The sequence below is a fragment of the Cheilinus undulatus genome, linkage group 18 (assembly GCF_018320785.1).
Source record: "Cheilinus undulatus linkage group 18, ASM1832078v1, whole genome shotgun sequence".
Lineage (NCBI taxonomy): Eukaryota > Metazoa > Chordata > Actinopteri > Labriformes > Labridae > Cheilinus > Cheilinus undulatus.
In genome coordinates, this window is record NC_054882.1 from 7,571,366 (window position 1) to 7,593,283 (window position 21,918).

The following is a 21,918-nucleotide window of genomic DNA, read 5'->3' on the forward strand; positions in this document are numbered from 1 at the left end:
CAATCAGGGAAGCGCAGGATACAGTAGCCTGCAAAACAAAATTACAGCCGCTGCATGCTCTGAAGACGACCTTTAATTGAGCGCCTGATTAGCGGCGGCGATGAGAAGGCGGGTAACTCACGTCTCATAGAGGTGCCCCCCCTCCACGCGCTGCTCCACGAAAGCCAGCTGGCGAACATGAAGGGTGGAGTGGGGGAAGGCGGCATGCATCCAGGGCAACCCCAGCACTGACATCAGTATGTTAATGAGACCGGAGAGCATCAGGTCCCAGTGATACGCTGTGCCCTTCAGCAACCTGCAGAGCAACACAACAGTTACACTCTGCAGCACAACAACAACAGCACACTATAGCAAACACGAAAAACTTAAATGAGGTTGTCAAAATCTCTGATAGTATGGAAAATTACAGAAGCTTCCATAACAACTTTATTTATCCAGCAGCTTTAAGAACAGATGTTTACAAAGAGCTTTGACAGGCAAAGCAAATATGGAAGCTAGGGAAGAAAATAAGAAACATGAACAGTCAGTCCAAGTAGAGAGCAATTAAAACAAGTAAAAAAGTACAAGATGGAAAATGGAGTAAGTGTAAATAAAAGAAATAAAGGAAAAACAGCTGAATCTTAGATAGATTCAATTATGACAATCCGTATTGAATACAATAAAATTAGTTGAAAAGCAATCAGTCAATAGTGGCATGAATCTGAAGGTGCAACAAACTTTATGCTATAAAGGAGGAGGCTGGGGTGGAGGAGGTTAAGTTTTGCCAGTAGCAGCATGGTGCATCAGCATTAATGCAAGCTGGGATTAACAAGAAGTACGCCACATTTGAATACACGGCTGTGTTGAGAGAAAGAGCTGTGATTGGCTGGAAGGCGATAATAACAAGATCAGCTGGCCATCAGCTGATCACAACTGGGTATATGACTACTGTGTCCTGCATGAACTAACGCTACGCTTCATTAGTTGACTCCCACATGTATATTTTTTATTGTTTTTATGTAGGTTTGTTGTTGCTCTGATCAGAAGTACCAGGAGACTTAATGTTTTTCTTAAATGCACAGTATGTAAATACTGATATTAGGCAGCTCTCAATCAAAACAATGACAAAAGATGATGAGTAGAGAAGTGCTGCTCTGCCCCATCCAACTCTGCTGTTCACTTCTTGTTTTGAATCAAGGACTCAGCATAAATGCGACAGCATATGCTATTTTCAACAAGCATTTAACCATAGTTCTGGTTTTATGGATGAATTCCACATAATGGGTGAGAAAAGCTGCTAAAAGAACACTTCCTGATGTGCACTGCCAGCAGTCCTAGGATGCTTTTCATCCATGAAACCTAAAACGTTGGTTTAATAAATACTGATTGTTTACATCAACTGTTTTGTATAATGAAGTATAATAAAGCTTTATAATTTTGATAAGATGATAAAGAAATAGGCTTAAACGCTAACCATGTAAAGTAACAAGTGACATCACATTGGGCTCACCTGAGGTAATTTCACATAGTCTAATGCTGGGCAAACAAAATTACCTTCACTCATGGGAAACAAAAGTGCAACTTTGACACAAAGTCACCATACATTTTATAACTATATAAAACCTCTGAAAACCTCATCCTCTAAGGTTATCCCACCTTTCAAAACAACCCACCTTATAAAACATTTTATGGGTGACATCACACAAGTTCTAACTTCTGCCTCTGTTGGAACTAACTCAGCGGGTGCAACACCTTGAAGGTTCCCGCAGAGTTAAATCTGTTCAAACTAGGCTAAGGTTGAACTCGAGCATAGCTGGTGCAATAACGCAGGCACTGAGACAACCCGCATGCCTAAACCAGCTATAAATGAAGCAGCAAACGCTCTTAAATGAACTGTTTAAAATACAGACATCGGGCTGGAGATGCAAAACAAAAATTTGCATTCAGTAGCATTTAGAGGTGAGACACAGCCGCCACACACACATGCACAAAGGGCATCCTGCTCCTAAGGTTAGCACTGCCCTTCACTACAACCTGAATAAGCTCATGTTTCACTCTTTCTTCTCAGCCAACTCACAGAGAAGAATCTATGTACATATTCGTGCAACCACTTTTCAATACGAGGCAAAGCGTGAATCAATATGTCACTTAGGATGACATCATAAGCAGAGCGTGACATTACAGTAACTTAACAGAAAAGGATGACGGCGACCTTTATGATACCACCTAATTTTTTTTTTTTTTCTGCTCATGGTAGTGAGGGATCACTGCTGAGTACCATCTTTGCTCTATAGCCGCTCTGCAGAGAGGGCAGTGTGCATGACAGTGTAAATGACAGCTTTCTGGTAAAGGTTCATCTTAAACATTATGAATATGCTGTGTGAGAACAAGTGTACTGCACCATGATCAGAACATTAATCAAGCTGATGATCATACACTGTTCAACAAGATGTGACCTTGAGTGTGACATTGAATCCAACACACTATAAAGGGACTTAGTGTTTTTTTCCACTCATGTTCCTCATTTTAACATAATTTGTCTAGGATTTCAAATTACAAATAAGAAGATTTGTTTTTTAACTGCAGTTCATGCCTTCTCCAACAGCTTTGAAAAAGACTGCACAGGCTGAGACACATCCTAAGGCCTGAGATACACTTGATGTTTCACCTTGCATTTGCGTTGTACATCTACCTTGTGTGAGATGTAAACTATAAACATGGAGACACCCGAGAAGGCGACTATGTTAGCTCTAACATAATGTTAACATCAATAATCAATAGTCACATCAGATCAGCTCAGACTGATGACAGGCGGACAGAAGGCATCATATGCGACGTAACGCTTCTAGTGCACTGGTTTAACCAGTGGCTGTATAAACTAGTGACTTTCTGCATTCATTGATGTTGCTGTTACAAAAGACAGAAAGAGTCCTTATGAATTACCCTTTTCTTAGATTGTTGTGTCACAATATCTTCCTTAAATATGAATATAATGAAAAACTTAACTCATACAAACAGCCTTGGATGCACTTGAGTGAAAGTCACCACTTTGCACAGTAACCTTTTGAACTGCAACACCCATCTTGTTTTGATTATCACAGGTTCAAACATTGATTTCTAAAACAGAACCATCCATCCCAGCTAGTTTGACAGACGTGTTTGTCTCATTAAAGTGACATACCAACGTGAAGATGAGGAGAACTGAAGATTAGGTTTATCAGTTTGTCTTTTAAACTTTCATCTGCTACCGTCTGATGCCGTGTTGGTTGTCACACCTCTACCAGTCATGAGCATTCAGCATCTTGTGTGTTATTTTTGAGGGCGTGCAGAGCCAACACGTTAGATGCATAGGTGCATCTAAAAAAACCCAGAACATCATGAAAAAGTTCATTTTTTCCCTTGTGATTTAATTCAAGAAGTGAAACTTCTATGTATTTTAGACTCATCATTACAAAGTGAAATATTTTAAGACTGTTTTTGTTTTAATCCTGATGGCTACAGCTTGCAGCTCACAACAAAAAAAATCAACTTTCTCAAAATGTTAGAATATCCCAAAAATCAGTCCAAAAACGGTTTAATACAGAAATGTTGATGATCTGGAAAATAATGCTCATTTATGCACTCAGTATTTGGTTGGAGCTCCTTTTGCACAAATTACTACATCTATATGAAATAGTACAGAGCCAATCAGTCTGTGGCACTGCTAGGGTGTTGTGAGGCCCACGTGTTCTGATAGCAGCCTTCAGCTCATCTGTATTGTTGAGTCTGGTATCTCTCATCCTCCTCTTAACATTACCCAGAGATTCTCTATGAGGTTCAGGCAAGGCAAGTTGGCTGGCCAATCAAGCACAGTAATATCAAGGTCAGGAAACCCGTTTCTGGTAGTTCTGGGCAGGTACAGAGTCCTGCTAGAGAAGGAAATCAGTGACTCCATCAAGCTTCTCGGCAGATGGAAGCATGAAGGGCTGACAGCGTTGACTCGCTGACAGCAGAAGATAACACGGCCCCTCAAAACATCACTGACTGGTAATAAAAACACTCGACTTCAAGCAGCCTCTCTGATCTTCCTCCAAACTCTGGGACATTGATTTACAAATTAAATATTTATTTTACTTGTGAAACTCCCCCAAATTCTTTAATCTGCTTTGTTTGTCAATCCTCTGAAGGCTAAGCTCACCCCTGTTGCTTGTGCTCGTCTTCTTACACACTTGTCCCTTCCTGTCTACTTCACATGAATATGCTTTGATACAGCCTCTGAGAACAGCCTGCCCTTTCAACATTAATCCTCTGGGGCTAAGTCTGTTTGAGAAGGGTGTCAGTGATTGTCTTCTGGACAATAGTTAAGTCAGCAGTCTTCCCAGTGATTGTGGTTGTGTGTACTGAACCAGAGAGCAATAATCAAGGCTCAGGAAACCTTTTTGACTTTTCCACAATATTCTAATAATTTGAGACAGTGTATGTTTTATTTTTGTGAACTGTAAGCTGTAATCATCAAGAGCTGAATCTAGAATTTATAAAAGCTTAACTGTTTTACATGATCCTGTTTTTTTAGATGCACTTGTATAGAGAAATATCAGAAATCTACTGTAGTTCAGGCAGAAAACTCAAGCTGCACTTATGTGATACTTGACAAATCATTCAAGCAATTTTCTATCACACACATGCTAGTTCCAATGGTATCGTCATTGCTGTGTCATACTGGTGTTCTGTTACATTTTTCAGTCCCACTAGCAGCCCAGCATTTACCTGAAGGTTCCAATATAGGGTTTATAATATCATCTTATCACTCTGCAAATACTGCATATAAAAGATATCTAAAAGAAGTGACGAGTTTTGAGACTGGACGCCAAACTCAAATAATAATCTGCTGCTGGATTAACATTTATACAATTATAAGCATAGGCTGTCTGACTGAAATTAAGTTTGGGATTCGATTTACTTTTGTCTGTTTACATCTAAGTGGAACTCAAACTGCTGTAAATGTGCTCTGAGCATGCTCCTTGGTTCCTGCACTGTGCTTTGAGCCTGAAGTCAAACAACATAAAAGTGAGAAAAGCCAGGAAAAAACAAGACAAAGGTACCAATATGATGAGCAAGAGAGCCAGAGCCATGCAATTTAGACAAATGAGGGGATGAAATGTGCATAAATTAGTTATCCAGGTTTCATCAATTGACCTGCAAACAGTTTCCTGTTTGTTTGGTATATGGTGTAACATGTCAAACAGGAGAAGGTCCTACAGTAACTACTGAAAAGATGTTTTTTTAGAGTAAAGTAACTTTAAACAATGTGTAAAACCTTCCAAAATAGAGCAAGACAGAACAGCACCCTTAAAAATCTCCTTTCTTTGCTATAGCAGCTATTGTTTTGCCCTCTAGTGACATTTAGATCCACTTAATTTATGTCCAACAAATGCACATCAGATGAAAAAGAGCTGGAATCCTGTCATTATCCATTTTAACTGTAGGTCTGGAAAATTGCTGATGGCTCAGCATTGGTCTGCCCGATGCAAATCTATCAGAACAGGGTAAGAGATCAACATTGTGGTTTGGCTCTGAGGCTTCTTCAGAGCGCCCTGGTGCTGACAGTTTGACTCAGATGTCAAGTTTCTGGCTCAGTTGTTCCTCCCCTCCTATCACACCAGAGAATATCTGGTTTAAGCAGATCCAAAAGTGGGGCTGAGTGGATCCCCAAAGGTCTGTGACGGTTTTTGAAGAGTCACAGAAAGAGTTTAAGTAACTTCAGTCTGATAAAACAGTAAGCTTAATTTATATCTCTCTTTCCTTTAGTGATTTTTACTTAGGTCAAAATGATTCGTTGCCTCTACCTGTTCTCTGGTGCATTGGTCAGCGACACAACAATATTCTGGTCGATGAAGATGAGCAGGGCGAGGAGGAAGCCAAGGCCCATGGCGCTAAGGACATTCATTGCAGACAGACGCTCAAACGGAGCCACGTTGAAGATCGGCCGGTCGTGAACTTTGAACACTGGAACTGTTGAAAGAAAAAACAAAAAAAATCAAAAGGAGGTTAGAATAATGACCTTATAAGGACAATTACACAATCAAACTATTACAAATGTCAACTATTTTTATTATCCATTGATGTTTTACATATTTCAAGCAAAACAGCAATGCCCCTTATAAAAGAAAATGAAAAGAGGATATATTTGAAGAAGTATGGGGATTATTTCCTGACTTTGTGAAATGTCTTGATCTATGAAACAATAAAGAGCAAGACTGAGCATTCTTTGATGTAAATTTGCAGTGTGGCTAACCCTATCTGTTTGCAGATTTGCATGAAAGATGTCTGTATCTGGTATGTAAAACGAAAAATATGTAACATTTCCAACATACAATACTTTCAAAGTTGATCCAACAGTACAACCACTCTCAACTGAGAGGAAAGCATCCATTCCTTTACCTTAAAATACCAGAGTCACCTCCTTTTACGGCTGTTAATTTGGGGGTGGTGTGTGGTTCCTTCATGAAAAGCGCATGCAGCTTTATGGCACTAGTCCACACACCAGCTTTAATCTTAAAATAAGCCAGTTAGCCTGTCTTTGTACAAGCTGATACAATAGCTGAGGCTATGAGATGGAAGAAGACGGTGACAGATGAAGTTAGAGAAAGAGTGACTTCAGGAAGGATTCTGTCAGGTGTTCTGGTTGTCAACAAAAGCCCAGGATCTGGTGGGCTGGTCTAGAAGCTTGGGACGGCCATGACCGCTATGGAGGGTGTGAGCTGGAGAGATGGGGTATGGGCCTGTACAAGACCAAGGGTGGCACGGCGAAGTGCCTTACTCCCATACCTGACCTGACAGCAGCATCACCCTGCAGCCACAGCGATGTAAAATAAATCCACCACTGCTTCCTAATGCCTCGTTTCACTTTAAAAACTCAGACAGCTCAGTAGACAAGTCAAGAGCCAATGTCACCTTTTCACTGTTCCTTATTTCTTTATCAATCCATAAGAAACTCCTTTTTCCATGGTAAAGTTTATGGCTTAATCTTCATTTTACCTATCTGATTAATTATGATTAACTACAGAAATTCAGAGATTAATCATGACTAAAAGGTTAATTTTTTGACATCCCTAGTTTATGAACATGATCTGATATCATTATTATTCCAGAAACCTTCAATAAAACTATGAGTATGAATCAAAAATGACTTTTGACTGTAAACAAGAAGAAATAAGGTGTGGTCCAAATGTAGAAACTTTTAAATCCAGTTTTTTTTAGTATTCTTATGACAGCATATTGCATTCACTCACAGAAATAAAAATAAGCTGTTTTTCTGAATGAATATCTCAGAATTATGACAAAAAGGGTAAATATCTGCACTATTTTTCTAAACCGACAACTAAGATTTCTACTTCCACGTATATTTTGCAAGGGATTTTTAAGATAACTACTTTGTTAATTATGAAAAACATTTTACTTTAATGTCAAATCCTGTGCTCTTCTGTTTTCATATGCCTTTAAATGCACCTTAAAACCTGTATTTTCCTGTCTGTTTTTAATGTAGTTTTATAGTTACACTAAAGCACAAGTTAATTTTCAACTTATTTATCCTACTTAATAAGGATGATTTCTTTAAAGATATGGGTTTTCTATTTTAGTATCATTTATATATTGTTGAAATTAAACTGTATTTTTGTACTACAATTTTTGATTTGGATAAGCAAGTTATTATTGCTGTCACTGCTTTATTTTTCATTTGTGTTTAGAACATTAAATTGCCTTTCTGTGTAATATTTATTTACCATAAGTTCAGTTCAGTTCATGAATATACAAGAATCCATCCTACCAAAGAGAATAATTTCTCTTACTGTTGTGATGAGTCACTTATTCACACAAACAATTAGCTTCTAAGATTGTCTGAAATCTTTTTTAAAACACCGGATATCTAATTTAGGACTTTATCCCCTCAAATGCTGCTGAATTAAGTGTGGCTGGTTAAATTTAGGAAGGAATGACAATACGTTAATGGCTCTATTATCTTATGACTTATTGTCCCAGGAGGTAAAAGAACAGAAAATTGGCCAGGCACTTAAATTAAAATTCACTTGAGGGTTTTTGCTGCTAGTCTCTGTGTTTGTGAGTTGACCCGTGCAGAGCAGCGGCAGCCTTGGCAAGAATAAATGGACATTAAGAAGGATGCTTAACAAAAGAGACTAAGAACCAAAATCTCCAAAGTGTCTGCACTGTGCCTTGATTAGGGGGCAGACAGACAATAAAGGCCCCACGTTAGGGAGGCTTCAAAACGATCTAACAACCTGCCTGAGGAGTAAGCAAAGAAAATAAATCCCTACAGTACTGCAGTGCAAAAAGACAGGTGACAAACAACTTGGAAATGCTTTTTGAGATACAGCTCTGTGTTTTGCTTTATATCAAAGTCAGGGATACTGACACTGACTGTCATAAAGTTCCAGATACAGTTGAATGGCAGCGTTTCTGTTTTTGGATGCCGCCTCTTCTTATTTTAACAAACTCCAGTCTGTATTTTGACACTGAAAATATTAGCAAAATGTAGTCAGCATTAACCTTTTCATAATGGGCTTAACTCACAAATCTATACTATCTCAAATAAAAAGCATTTTCCTTTTATTTTTGGCTTTCACTTCACTCAAATTTCTCCTGAAAAATAGTCTGGGTTTAGGGTTATTAATATCCAGGGTCTATAATTTAAACTGATGAATTTTACAGCCATCAAAAAACTGCAGTAAGAAAAAAACTAATGTCTGAATGCTTGGGTTATGAAATGCATAATATAGATTTTTTTATCATAATTAAGCAGAAACTGAAGATTCTGGTTAGTAAGTTTTGCTTACTAAACTTCTAGTTGGTCTAACAGTGGGAGTCTAGTCAAGGGGAATTAAATAACAAGACTACATTAGCTGTGGGTGGTAATGTGCCAGTCAGATTTTAAAAACAGATCAATGGATCAGGTATCCTGGAAACTGAAGCGATGCCTCACTGATGTACTTCTATTTCACTTCCATATTTACGTCTTTCTGTGTGCTCTTGGAACCATATTACTTTAGGGAAGAGAAAATAACCAACATACCCACTAAAAACCCTGATGTGTGAGCTGTTTGGAGTTGTATTGCACTTACTTCACCAAAAGAAGCCTGACTATTATTTGCTGTATCTGATCTGACAATAATTCATTCATCTTAAACTGACATACATTATGCAGATGCATGGCATGATGACATTAGGCTACTGTGCATTTTAGTAAATCTAATTAATCCATAAAAATCCATAAAAATTACGAGAAGTAACAGAAAATGTAAAAAAGCCAACTTAGCAGATATGTCAATGACTTTGTTAAATTAGCTATGCTCCCTTAAGGGTGCTCACAAACAGAGGAACCTGCAAGGAACTCTTTCTGTTTTTAATACCTCATTTAGTGACCACTTAAAAGGGTCACATTTAAAAGATTATGTTGCTGCTAGCATAAGCCAATTCAATGCATTTTCAATAGCAAATGAGAACTTGCTCTTGATTTTTTTTTTTTTTTTTTTTTGCAGGTATCCAATACGACATTAACAGATTATAAAATAGTATTAAATTATCCTTGGCATCAGTTAGGTAACATGCTTCTTTTGCTGCCCACACAGGGGTGGGATCAGGAGGGATAAAGCGTGTCAGACTGTGTCTGTCAGATGAAGAACGTTTATACTACTAATAGTGCATAGCCTCTGAAAGCCCCGACATATTGTGCATTGCTACTGTGCGATTCTCTGCACAGGGCATGTTGGGATACCTAGTGATGAGAACTGAGCTGATGGTGCCACTTTTTGACATCTTTTTTCCCACATTACATCAAAATTATAAAAGGTCAGGACAGGTATAAGAGCTCATGATGCTTCGGCTCTTCTCTGGGATCATCCAGGCATGCACCAGGCCCATGCCCCATCCCTCCAGCAGACCCCTTCATGATGCACGTGGCCACCCCGCCGTCTGGTCAAGCCCACTGGGTCCTGGGAACCTAGTAAGCGGTGAGCTTGATCAGGCCTGGGAAAGCATGCCAAGTGCCCCTAGAAGTACAGTTAACCCTCCCCATCCCTGTTCTCCCAGGCATGTCAGCAGTAGACACACAGTCTTGCCAAAGACACCCAAAAATGCGCCAAAGAAGAGTCATCACCAAGGAATCCAGCAGGCACTTCTGGCTATGAGTCAATGTTTAGGCCTCACAAAAGTATAGTAAGACCAGGAGGACTAAGGACTGAAAGAATCTGACTCTCTTCTGAATGCTCAGATACCAGGAGCACCACAGCACCTTGCCCAGCAAACCCACTGCCCCATGGGTAAGTCCAAGTCTGCGGTAATCTCTGCCCCGCAGTTAGTGGATTGGTGGATTATGCTGCCAAGGTAGGTGAACTGCTCCACAACTTCCACTCTCTCATCATCCACAGATACAACATCCAAGGCATTGATAAAAGAAAACAGTGATTTACTGTTTAGTAAATAAATCATGTGGGTTTCTGGTCTGCTTAAGAAGACTAAAAATTGAAGACACAAATTGACCAATAAAGGAGGACAGCACACCTTGATCTGAGTTGGTTGATGGCAGTGGGTACAAACAGTTATGCTTGTAAGGGTTGCTGAAACAACTTTCAAAAGTTGTAGCCAAAATTCACTTATCTGCCCTGTTATAGACTGAAGGAGGAAGCTGAAGTATCAGGGGAAGGACCAGTACATGATGACAGCTTGCAAACTTCTCACAGAAAACCACAGCTGTGTTTCAAACCAGTAAGCTTTGAACTGCAGTGCCACCATCCTGTCCTTATAATAATGGTAAACCTTAATCATACGTATTTTATGGGAAAGGATTGCTTTAATCAAGCCTGGTGTTGCACTGTTGCAATGCTTTATGCATTATAATTTATCCTGTTCTTAGCCACACAGTGATGCATGCAGCTAATTGATCAAACACTGTTAATTGATCAATACCCTGTGACTTTATCAGGCCTAAAAAGTAGAACTGCTACCTCCCCTAGAAGCAGTTTGATAGACAAACATGATAAGACTGTACATACATAAGGTGAAAAAACTGTTATGCACTCTGGTGGAGCAACAAATGATACTGACGCTCAATGTCGCTGAAAAGGTAGGAGCCGATGAAGGAGAACAGGAGCACTGAGATCGGCAGGGCGCAGTCCGACAGCACCTCCCTCACTTTGGCATGCAGGAATGGACTAAAGAGAGAAAGACAGAGAAAGGGGGACAGAGAGAAAGGGATTGAGTGGGGAGAGACATATAATAGAAGAATACAATTACTGTGGACAAGACAAGGACAATGGCTGCAATCCTGACACTGCTTAAGTACCTTGGTCTGCCTTCTGCTTACACAATTGAATCCGGCTTTGAGGTTGATTTGATTACCAGGAGCAATCAGAAGTAGAATATTAATGCTTATTGAATAACAGGCTGGAACAGAAGCCTGCACAGAAAAAGGAGTTTTGTGAAAGCCCGTCTGGAAAGTTCCTGCAAGCTCTGTCATTCCTGACAATCTCTGGAGTCAAGGCCCTACTCAGCAGTATTCACCCTTGCCGTGAGTGCTCCCATCCAAACACAATTTAAACTTCTCTGGTGATTTATCTCAACAGTGTTGCCCATACCTCCTTTTGAACTGGTAGAGGGTGTAGCCCATCCATAACGTTCCGAGCATCAGCAGGAGGCAGAGGACAGGCCTTTCTCGAGTGCACTGGATGAAGGTTTCAGGGAGAACGTTGATTGCTAATGCGGCTGCTGTCTCACTCCTGTTTCCAGCGAGTAAATCTCCACTTTGAGGGAAGTCTTCTACACTGCTGTTAGCCAGTGTTGGAGCATGGTAGTACATGTGAAAGACTGAAATCACAGACACAGTGCAAGTTAGGATAAGAACAAAACTAAAAGGGACTGGAATGTCATTAATGTTAGAACCGCCGTAGATATATACCTAAAACAGCCAATGGGTCAGATTTACCTGCCATTAAAGTGCCTTGATTTTCATAAACAGCACTGATCGAGGACTGCTAGTTAACCACTGACATTGAACAGCTTATTAACCACAGATAGCAAACTAGATCACTGTTGGAAGATGATCTGTCACCTAGAAAATCATCTTTGGACTGATTGCTAATCCCAAAACTTCCTCATCACTGTATTCTTCTTCATTAAAAGCACTGAGATTACCTTTTGACATTTATCAATGGTAAATGTATTTTTTCCATTTTTTTGTATCCATTTTTTGTAAAAGTCAAAGACTGACAGTCTTTAAAACTGTATACACATCAAGTAAGATTCAATTAAAGAACATACTTAGGTAAATTTTACCTATTGGCAGTTCTAGTGTTAAACTGGTTTGGGTTCAATTCATGATTGACAAGTTTATAAAAAAAATGTACCAACATTTATGACATCCTACAGTTGGATCTCTCTGAGTTTTGTGATGGTGAGACTTTTCCTTCACCTCCACTCTTAGGTTAATAACTACAGGCTTATTACTGGGCTTTATGTGGATTTCTAGTCTGATTAAACACTAAATTGTGTTCAAAGTCAGCAAAACTAAGTTGTTAATCAGAATTTTGAACTTAAACTCATTTTTAAAAAGTAATTAGTAATCTGTCATCCCATTACTTTTCTGTGCAACTACTCCAGCAGTGCTTAACAAAACCAAGATTGCGATAACAAAACTGTAAATCTATTGCCTTGAAACAGCAGACGCCCAAGTGCAGTACACCTGATACTTCCATACTGCCAATACAGCAAGCACAGCTTTAAATGTATTGTTGTCTAAAGCCTTATCCATGAAAAGAAGCATATGTTGGCTAACAAAACCCACTGAAAGATTGACAAGAATTGGTCTCAGTGAAAGCCCCAAAGAAAATTCACCAGATATTGACTGAAACAACAGCAGATGGAAACAAACAGCCTTAAAAACTTTGTGGTTTTATTCTGCAGCCAACTTCTATAAAAGATTTGAAAGTTAAGATAAAATGTTGAGTTAATACACATGGCTGACAAGGCCTGTAAAGCCTGCAGGAAGAGCTGACAGAGATACAACATCATAAAAGTGAGATACTCTTCATCTGAAACCTGATCAACTGGATCATAAAATACAGGATGTACACAGCACTGACTATTGCTTACACATGATGTCCGACCCGATACCTTTATAGGATTTAAGAAATAAAACCCTGCAGTGTTAATGTATGCTTACATCTTAGTGGATATTGTGTTTAGGTTAGGATGCCTATGTCTCAGCAGCCAAGCTAATCCTCATATTTTGTTTAAGAATAAAGATAATATTGTCTGAATTCTTTGGATTGCAAGTCAGTCTGCTGCTCACTCTGCATGCATTCAAATCAAACCTGGAGAAAGTTCCGCAGCACAAGTTAAGCAAAATTGTGCTGAAACCAGAGGCACACCCAAATGTATTCACTCGTGTTACTGGAAAATATTTTGGGAGAAAAGGCGTCAGCAGAATTGCACAGGTTAATGTTATGGTAATGTCGTATGAGCTTGGAGCGTATTTTACAAATGGCTTCTGAAAATTGAACTACAGCACCAGCAATCTCCAAAACAAGACAACATCCCATTCCATATAAATTACACTCTGCTATCGTCGCTTCATTTTTTTTGGAAATTAAATTGTGTAAATATTTATGATACACTAAGATGAGGTGCTGTAAAGGCAGAGGTGGGGTAATATGGCCACAGGCTGGGTTCGGGATGTGGATTGATTAATTTAGCACACAGTTTCTCCCTGCCACCAGGTCAGCTGACACACAAACATTCAAGCTACTGTGTTTATCCTGTTGTCACAGCTGGAGACCATCCAGAAGGCTCTGTGTCTTATTCTTGGCCAGACTAAATGACATACTAGAGGTCTGACCTCAAGAGGAGGACTGCACTCACTAGATTAGTTAAATTGTTTGGGTTTTGGTTGTCTGAGAATTCTTTTGTTATCTAATGTTATTTAAAAGAAATAAACAGTTACAGGAAAAGCAGATGGAGCATCAAAATATTTGAAAAATATGCTTTTCTTTATAATAGGAACAGAGTAACGGTATTCATCTACATTCAAGAGCAACAATCCTGGAAAAACTGACATTTTTTAATTAAATGGATTAGTTGAATATGATAAAAACTAAATGTGTAGTTTTCAGTCAAAGACAGCACTACTAATAAGTAAGTTGCTCCATATAGTTCTAACTTCAAAATCGTCTTGAATGCAGTATGTAATTTGGTTCTTTGGGGTTTGTGTGTTATTTTGCAACTAAAGAAACATTCCAGAGTTCAAGAAGACAGACATGGGTCTCATGGTAAATATGATGGACCTTTAGAAAAGGGTGCTGGAGTCAAGGTGCAGACACGACCGACACATTAGATTGTGCTTCTTTTTAAAAGCTGCCATCAGATAACAAAAATGGATTGTGTGCAAAACCCCAGAGTTATAATTTACGTTGTTTTGTTTGCTATGCCAGAATATGAGTGTTTTTAATTTTTCAAGAAACTACTGGGAAGCTTTTTTCCTTAAAAAAATTACACACATTTAACTGAATGTAAAATTATTAAATCACACAAAACAACAGGGAAAGGTCCAACATGTTCTATGACTGATTAAATTAAACTGTATTAAAATACTGATTGTTTATCCAAAAAATATACTACCAGTAAAAGCTTAATTGGGCATATTTCAATCAGCAAAGGGTTTGAAATGGTATAAAAAAGAAAGACAGGCAACCAAAGTTCATGGAGATGAGAGAAGTGCTCAGAAATGTGTTAAAATTAAAAGGTTAGTAATGATATCAGACAAAGATTTCCATAATTTACAGAAGCGATGAGCTTCAAGTTCAGGATTCATATATATACTGTTAGATAAATGAGACACTGATTTTTATATTCATCCAGTGCTGGTTTTGTTACTGAGTGTTTATTTGGTATTCTGTAAGAATTGTTTTGTTTTCTTTCATTTGCTCTGTCTTGCATGCCTTATATTTTGTGACTTTCTAGGTTTTTTCCCCATGAGGCCTGAGTATTTTCTTTTATGACTGCGCTGTTTGTTTGTGAAACTGAAAAAATATGACTGATATTTAAAAAGTAAGGGATGAGATGTAGAAATGGTGGACTAAAGATAATTTAAACAGTCAGAATTATCATGAAATATTGGCATTTAAAATTATAAGAAGTTATGTAATACCAACCACATGCATATATTCAACAGTTTCATATGTAAGTAACACGTTAAAATGAAATCTAGGGAGTAATAGTTGAATTTACCGAACATGGCTGGGTAGAGACTGAGAAACTTACTTTTGACTGTGCCTTTCACTGCATCTACAACAAATGCAATGGAAATAAACAGGGCAATGACCTCCTCTGTCGACCTGAAAAACGCAAAAACATCAAAGCCATCAAGGTTGTTGAGGTTCAGTAAAAATACAGTGGTAAAAATGGTTAAAATAAGAAAAATAAGAGTAACCTTATGCTAACAAAAACAGTCCAAACTCAACCCATTTTCCTGTGCTTACTTAGAGAATTGGTGAAAGTAAATTAACACACAGGAGCTGTCACACAGAAAGGATAAAAAAGTGTTTGGTGTACAAAGCAGACAGAGTTTTCTATCGAGTGCTATGATTGTACTGCAGACGCCGGTGTGACCAACCAATTTAAAACATTTTCTTTCTGACAGGGAAGGGAGCAGCGCACCAAGAGATAAAAAGAAAATGTTTCAATAAATTGGATTCCACCGACGAGGAAAACAATTAAAGTGAGTTCAATTTGGAAAAAAGAAAAAAAAAAAAAAAATATATATATATATATATATATATATATATACGTGTATGGGAAATACCTTTTGAAGAGCTTCATGAGCAGGCTGACATTGAAGATACCTCCAAGGATGAGGAAGAGGCAGTTCCACAGACCGATGCAGGCGTAGAAAGCTGGGAAGTCCAGGTTGTAGTCGTCACAGATTCCTCTAATCACTGCGAGGATGCCAGGCAAAAAATAGAAACACAGACATTAAAACATATGAGACATTGCTTGTTCTTATTACTTATGTGTTCAAAAAACACCAGGACTTTCTGTGTTCAACTCCTGTTAATTGACAGATTCTTTCCCTTTTTTATTTTCTAATTCAAATGAGGCTCTAATTAAGATGACGGACCTAGATGACGGCACTAATGCCTGTTTCACCAATGGGAGCTGCACATATACATAAGAACTGAGAGATAATATTTCTTCACTTAAAACAGACCATTTCCTTCAGGCTCTAGAGTGAGAGGTCCATAAAAAGTGCAGAAAAATCAATTTAAGAATGCAGCAGGCAAAACTCTGTGAAATCAAGGCCATTATCCAAAGTTCCTTTTTTTTTTTCTCGTAACATAAAAGCAGGTCTGTATCTAAGCAGAAGTGAATTACCCTTGGTTTAAAGATAGCACTAAAATCCAAAATGAATCAAAAACAGTTTTAAATGCAAAATTATGCAGTTCAAAAGAGAGAAAAGGGAGATTATTCAAAATTAAGCACAGAAATTCTGAGATAAATCGCATTTAGGAACTTTACTTGTTCGACAACTCTATTAAAAAGTAAAAAAATCTGATTTCACAGATGAATTTCACTTAATAAGGGAAAAAAGCTAAAAGTAGGATAATGCTATGAGCTACTCACAAAGCATTCTGGAACTGCTTGCAGTGTAAACAAGGAAGAGCAGGTTTGACAGCTTTTCTTCCTCATTGTGTGGAAATCATGCATGGAACCAAAACGATGGTTAAGGTTTTAGTAAATGCACTTCATAGATTGCAGGTGTTTTTTGGTAATGAGCTGAGCCATGCATCTCTACTTGTCATCTTTTGTTATTGTTTTGATTAAGAGCCCCTCCAGCAGCTGAATTTACATACTGTACATTTAACTTAATTATCAAACATGCTGAAACCTAACCCTGACCATGCCTGACCTTTACTATAAAACCAGTCTTGACTCTGTTACAATTGTTTGAAGGAATACAGATTAATTGTCCTCATTTTTCAAAGTCTCATCTCTTTACTCACCCACACAAAGCCCCACACAAACAAACAAAAGGAAAATGCTTCCATTTGAACATAAAAAGACTAAAGAATTGTAATGGGGTTTTGTTAAAACCAGAACAATTTAGTAGTAATCTCGAGCAGATTTGAGAGCAGATGAGTTACAACATTACAAACGGCCTATTGTTCTGCTGAGACAAGCTGCTAGAAATGTACTATAATTATCCCCATGAGAATGTGCTTAGCCCAATTCTAACCCATTTACTTTAAAGATCATCACACCACAAACCCTGCAAACAGCCTCGGTATTAAAACTTCATCTTGGCACTGAGGTCGCTGCTTTTCCTCACTGGAGCCTGATTCTGCAGCTTCCAGCAGTCGAGATCATTTAAATTCCAACCCACAAAACATGCTGCTTGATAAAAAACATACAGCAGTTTATATGCTGTTGTCTCTCTGAACTGAATATAAACTTTTAATGTTTATTTATGCAATGAGCTAGTTGAGATTAGCTGTTTTATCTGCTTTCCTGAAAACTGCATGCATTTGAATACATGCACCTTTTTACTTGACTGCACCAGAAGGACATATTACGGGCATACTTTTGAAAAAAAAAAAAAAGCCGCTAAATTACTCGGGTAGTGTTTTCTGGTATAAAAGAGAGCAGATGAGGACGGCAGAATTTGTAGCTGCTGTTCTACACGGCTGGGTGCCTCCTCTTGATTTTTGACGTAATCTTCTTAGCACTCCACCCAACCCCAGCCTTCTTTTCAAATCGCCCGTCGGCACAGACTGTGAAAAGATAAGTGTATATATTTTGGCTGAGCCGAGCTGAAGGAAAGAAAGGGGGAAGCCTACCGCTGATGAAAATGGCGAGGGGAGCTGTGGTTAGAGGGATGACCAGAGGAGAGCCGGCAAACAGTGAGTAGATGACCCCGCCGATGCTCTGGCCAATGATGGTCTTCCGAACATCTGTGCAGAGAGAAAACACGCAGAGAAAACTCAGGAGGAAGTTCTGATGTGTTCCAATTAATTTGCATGAACGTCTGCTTGGCATTTCTGAGGAGCTGAGCAGAAGCTGGAGTAAATTTGAAGTTCACAGAGAATCCTTAAATGAAGCAAAACATCAATTTTATCACTTTTCTCATCAATACTTTTGTTTGACCCACTTATAAGCTATATTTGAAGTTCTTGGATTAGATTCTATTCTCTTTAGGCTTTTTGTTTTGTTTAAATGGTCTTTGAACAATTATATCAATGCAGAGCTCTAAAAGGCAGATTGCAATCTGTTTGTTGTTTGCTTTTTCTTGTTACACTGTCTTATATCTTCAATTTTCCCCTTAATTCTTAGTAAAACATTGTGTAAAATCTGTTTTAAAGAAAGTGCTGTACAGATGAAGTTTTCAAGCTTTATTTTAGCATTCTTCAAAGCCTTTTGAGCTTGAGTCTCTCAGCAGAAGGTAGTGCTTTGCAAACAAGCTAGGATAATCTCTGGGATTGTAAGGACACTGCACTTCACAAGCATAGTTAGCGATTTTAGCTCATGAATAACGTTGGGCAACTAGAGTTGTTCAAGTCAAAAATTCTTAGAAGCGGGTGAAGACCAAACAAGAGTTTGAATGACTGACTTCTTGATCAATCAGGTGGAATCAAACGTAACAACAGACCATAGACTGCATCAAACATGAGCTTATTCTCAGTGACATCATCAATAATGTCTGAAGAGTGATCCAAAGCCCAAATATTGTGGTTGTCATATGATGAGTTATGATGAAGATGTATTTTAAATAGGGCTGTCTAGATACTTCATTAATGTCAAATTAATCACAGAAAAAAATGATGCATTTAAAAGCTTATACAGATTGAAAACAGCCTGTCAACAAAAGGCATGGCATCTCTTTCCACAGCTATGCTGATGACACTCAGATCTATGTGGCTGTGTCTCCTGATGACATCATTCAAATAAACTTAAAACAAAAAGTAAGGAAATTTGTGTTTGCTACATTATCTCTTTGTTGTAACAATGCTTCTTGGCAATAAATCTTGTACTGTTGGAAAGCCTGTTTATTACCCTTTTAAATGATGCCACATTTGTAAGGATCATGCATTTGTGGGATGAGCAGCAGAGCTGAGTATGTGGGTTGCGCCCATGAAAAATGGACCAAATCTTCTCTGCCAATGCCAAACAGCTGATTTTGCCATTGACTCTTGTTTGGTGGACTGGATGATTGAAGTTTGAAGAAACACAACATTTTGACAATTTAACAATTTATTCATTAAACAGGGGCCTCAGTAGCGTGTGGAAGGACCATACACAGCCGCAACAGCCTGGAACCTCCTCCTGATTCTGGTCACCAGCCTGGTCACACACTGCTGTGGGATGGCATTTCATTCTTCAACCAGCATTTGTCGCAAGTCAGCCAACGTGGTTTTGTTGGTCACTTCGACACAAACAGCACACCCAAGCTGATCCCACAAGTGTTCAACGGGATTAAGGTCAGGACTGCTGGCAGGCCATTCCACTGTCTCCACTCTCAAACTCTGGAGGTAGTCTCTGATAAACCCCCCTCTGTGAGGGCGAGTGTTGTCATCTGCAGGATAGAGTTCTTGCTGACAGGGTGAGAAAACAGTATTCTTGGGATGTTGTCTTCTTGGGACGCCCACTTCACGGCCTGTCTCCGACATTCCCCGTTACATGGGACTTGGCCTTCAGTTTGGAGATGGTACTAGGGTTCACTCCAAACAATGCCGCAACTTGGTTTTGCGGAACACCAGCTTGAAGTCGCCCAACCGACGGGCTCTATCCAGATCAGTCAAACATGACATGCCGATTCTTGAAGCAGACATCTACTGACCACTGTAGCGGGGCCCATGCTCACAGGTGCTGCCAGCACCTGGGGGTACCAGAAGCTCAAAACAAGAGTCAATAGCAACAGCAAAGTCAGCTGTTTATATATAATACAATAATATATAAAAACTAGTATGAAACTAAAACTCAGAATCCTAAGTTTGAGTCCTTATTGTGAGATGCTAAATTGAAAATATGAAATTAAAGCACAAATTTATTTCTGTTCCCACTTTCCTGACTTCTTATCTAAATATGTTTACTCCTTACTTTTTCAGATTTTGTGACTTAACAAAGATATCTTAAATTATCAAGGACAAGTTTTCATTTTTATACTTGAGGAAATCTGCAAACTTCATACTGATGGGCCAGTTATAACAGAAATATGAGATCATCTTGTGGGCCGGATCTAACTGTTTCACAGGCCAGATTTGGCCTTGAGTTTGACACCTGAGCTCTACATGGTCTTTCCCCTGACCACCTTCCGGAGATGGTTTAAGTCTATGAACCAGGAACGACCCCTCAGATCCTCTGGTTCTTCTTTATTGGCTGTTCCACAGAACAGAACTTAAAAGTTTGGTGATTCTTCATTCAGCTATTATGCTCTGAAACGGGTGAACAGGCAGCCAGAGGATCTGAGAGGAGCTGAGAATATCAAGACTTTTAAAAGTAAGATATAAACTCATTTATTCAGTCTGGCTTTAATGTAGTACATTATAATTTAATGACTTCCAGCATTATCACTATCATTGTTCTTTTTATTCTATTTCTTATTTCATTCAGATTTTCATTTTTAATTTGGAGTTTTATGGATTTAATTTATCTCTTGCTTTGATCATCTACTGTTTTTTATCCCAATTTATTGCCTTTAGATTTTTTGATATTTTTAATCTTTTATCATGGTTTAATTATATTGAATTAATTTTAATTTTAATTTTATTAGCTCTCTCTGTTATCCCTTAGTCTTTTATCTCTGTCTCGTTTTATTTTAATTGCCTCTTTTTTAATCATCTTTCTTTTAAACTTGTTTATTAAATTAATTTTGGTGTGCATTAGTCTTTAAATCCTTTTAACATTTTACCTTTTTGTCAGTCACTTTTGTACTCTTCTGTAAAGAACTGAAAGGTGCTATAGAAATAAAGTTTGACTGATTGATTGATGTAATATGACACTGACCATACAACTGCTCAAAGAAATTTAGATCTTATAACAAAGACCTATATCATAAAGTTTTTTTTGTGTTATTAACTATGTGAGAAACAGATCTGATGGGAAGTGGCCACTCAATATGGTGGAGAATGGATTTTAACTGAAACATAGAGAGGAGAAATAAGGAACTAGTTGAATGCAATAGGTCAGCATGTAAAGCAACATAATTCATGTGATTGATATGTAGGCTTTATAATGTATTTCTAACCTGATGTGTTTTCAGGCTCTGTAGTGGGTCTACTAAGATGATTATGATGTTGGAGTTACATTGCTGGCTTTATTTTTCATGGGTTCTCCTGTTGATGCAGTTTTGTCTTGTGTTATTTTCTTGTGTTATGATGTTTTCTTTTAATTGTGTTTCTGATTATTGTCAAAGTACTTTGCAAACCTATTATATTAATATATATTATATATATATTGATGTATTTTCGATACCAAGGTGCATCTTTTTGTCAAAGATGGTCATTTTAACATAGGGTTGAATGTCCATTTGTTGAAGCCTGCAGCCAGCCTAAAGTGCACAAAAAAAACTGATATCTGGCTCTGATAATTGCTGCAAAGTCCAGCATTGCTGGCTCTTAATGGTTGTTCAAAACAAGGGAACTCCTGATGATGAAGTTTGTCAGAAACAAAACACTCAGAGGTGTGGGGGGAAGGGTTGGAAGTCAGAGTCGTGAATGGCACTGATTAGCATTTTAATAACTATGAAACCTGGCAAGTTTGTTTCTCACTAAATTCAGGGATCAGATGAAACCACAGACTTTTACAGTAAAGGTTTGATTCTTCAACCAGTCAATCATTAAAAGTTCCCTTGAAGTTCACCTGACAATAAAAAAAGTGAAATTTATGCAGTACAGTAGGTTT

At 38.3% G+C, this 21,918-nt stretch overlaps 1 protein-coding gene across 4 annotated transcripts in view; it reads right to left on the minus strand.

Annotated features, from left to right (window-relative positions):
- Positions 1–21,918, minus strand: part of slc4a11 (solute carrier family 4 member 11) — a 224,895-nt gene that overhangs the window by 14,038 nt on the left and 188,939 nt on the right. For all 4 annotated transcript variants that reach the window (XM_041812785.1, XM_041812784.1, XM_041812786.1 and 1 more), the window contains 7 exons: positions 17,859–17,972; positions 15,827–15,959; positions 15,286–15,359; positions 11,607–11,835; positions 11,077–11,183; positions 5,805–5,970; positions 122–295 (listed from right to left, as the gene is read on the minus strand). In XM_041812785.1, the coding sequence (XP_041668719.1) occupies positions 122–295; positions 5,805–5,970; positions 11,077–11,183; positions 11,607–11,835; positions 15,286–15,359; positions 15,827–15,959; positions 17,859–17,972 (997 nt within the window). The remainder of the gene's footprint in view (positions 1–121; positions 296–5,804; positions 5,971–11,076; positions 11,184–11,606; positions 11,836–15,285; positions 15,360–15,826; positions 15,960–17,858; positions 17,973–21,918) is intronic.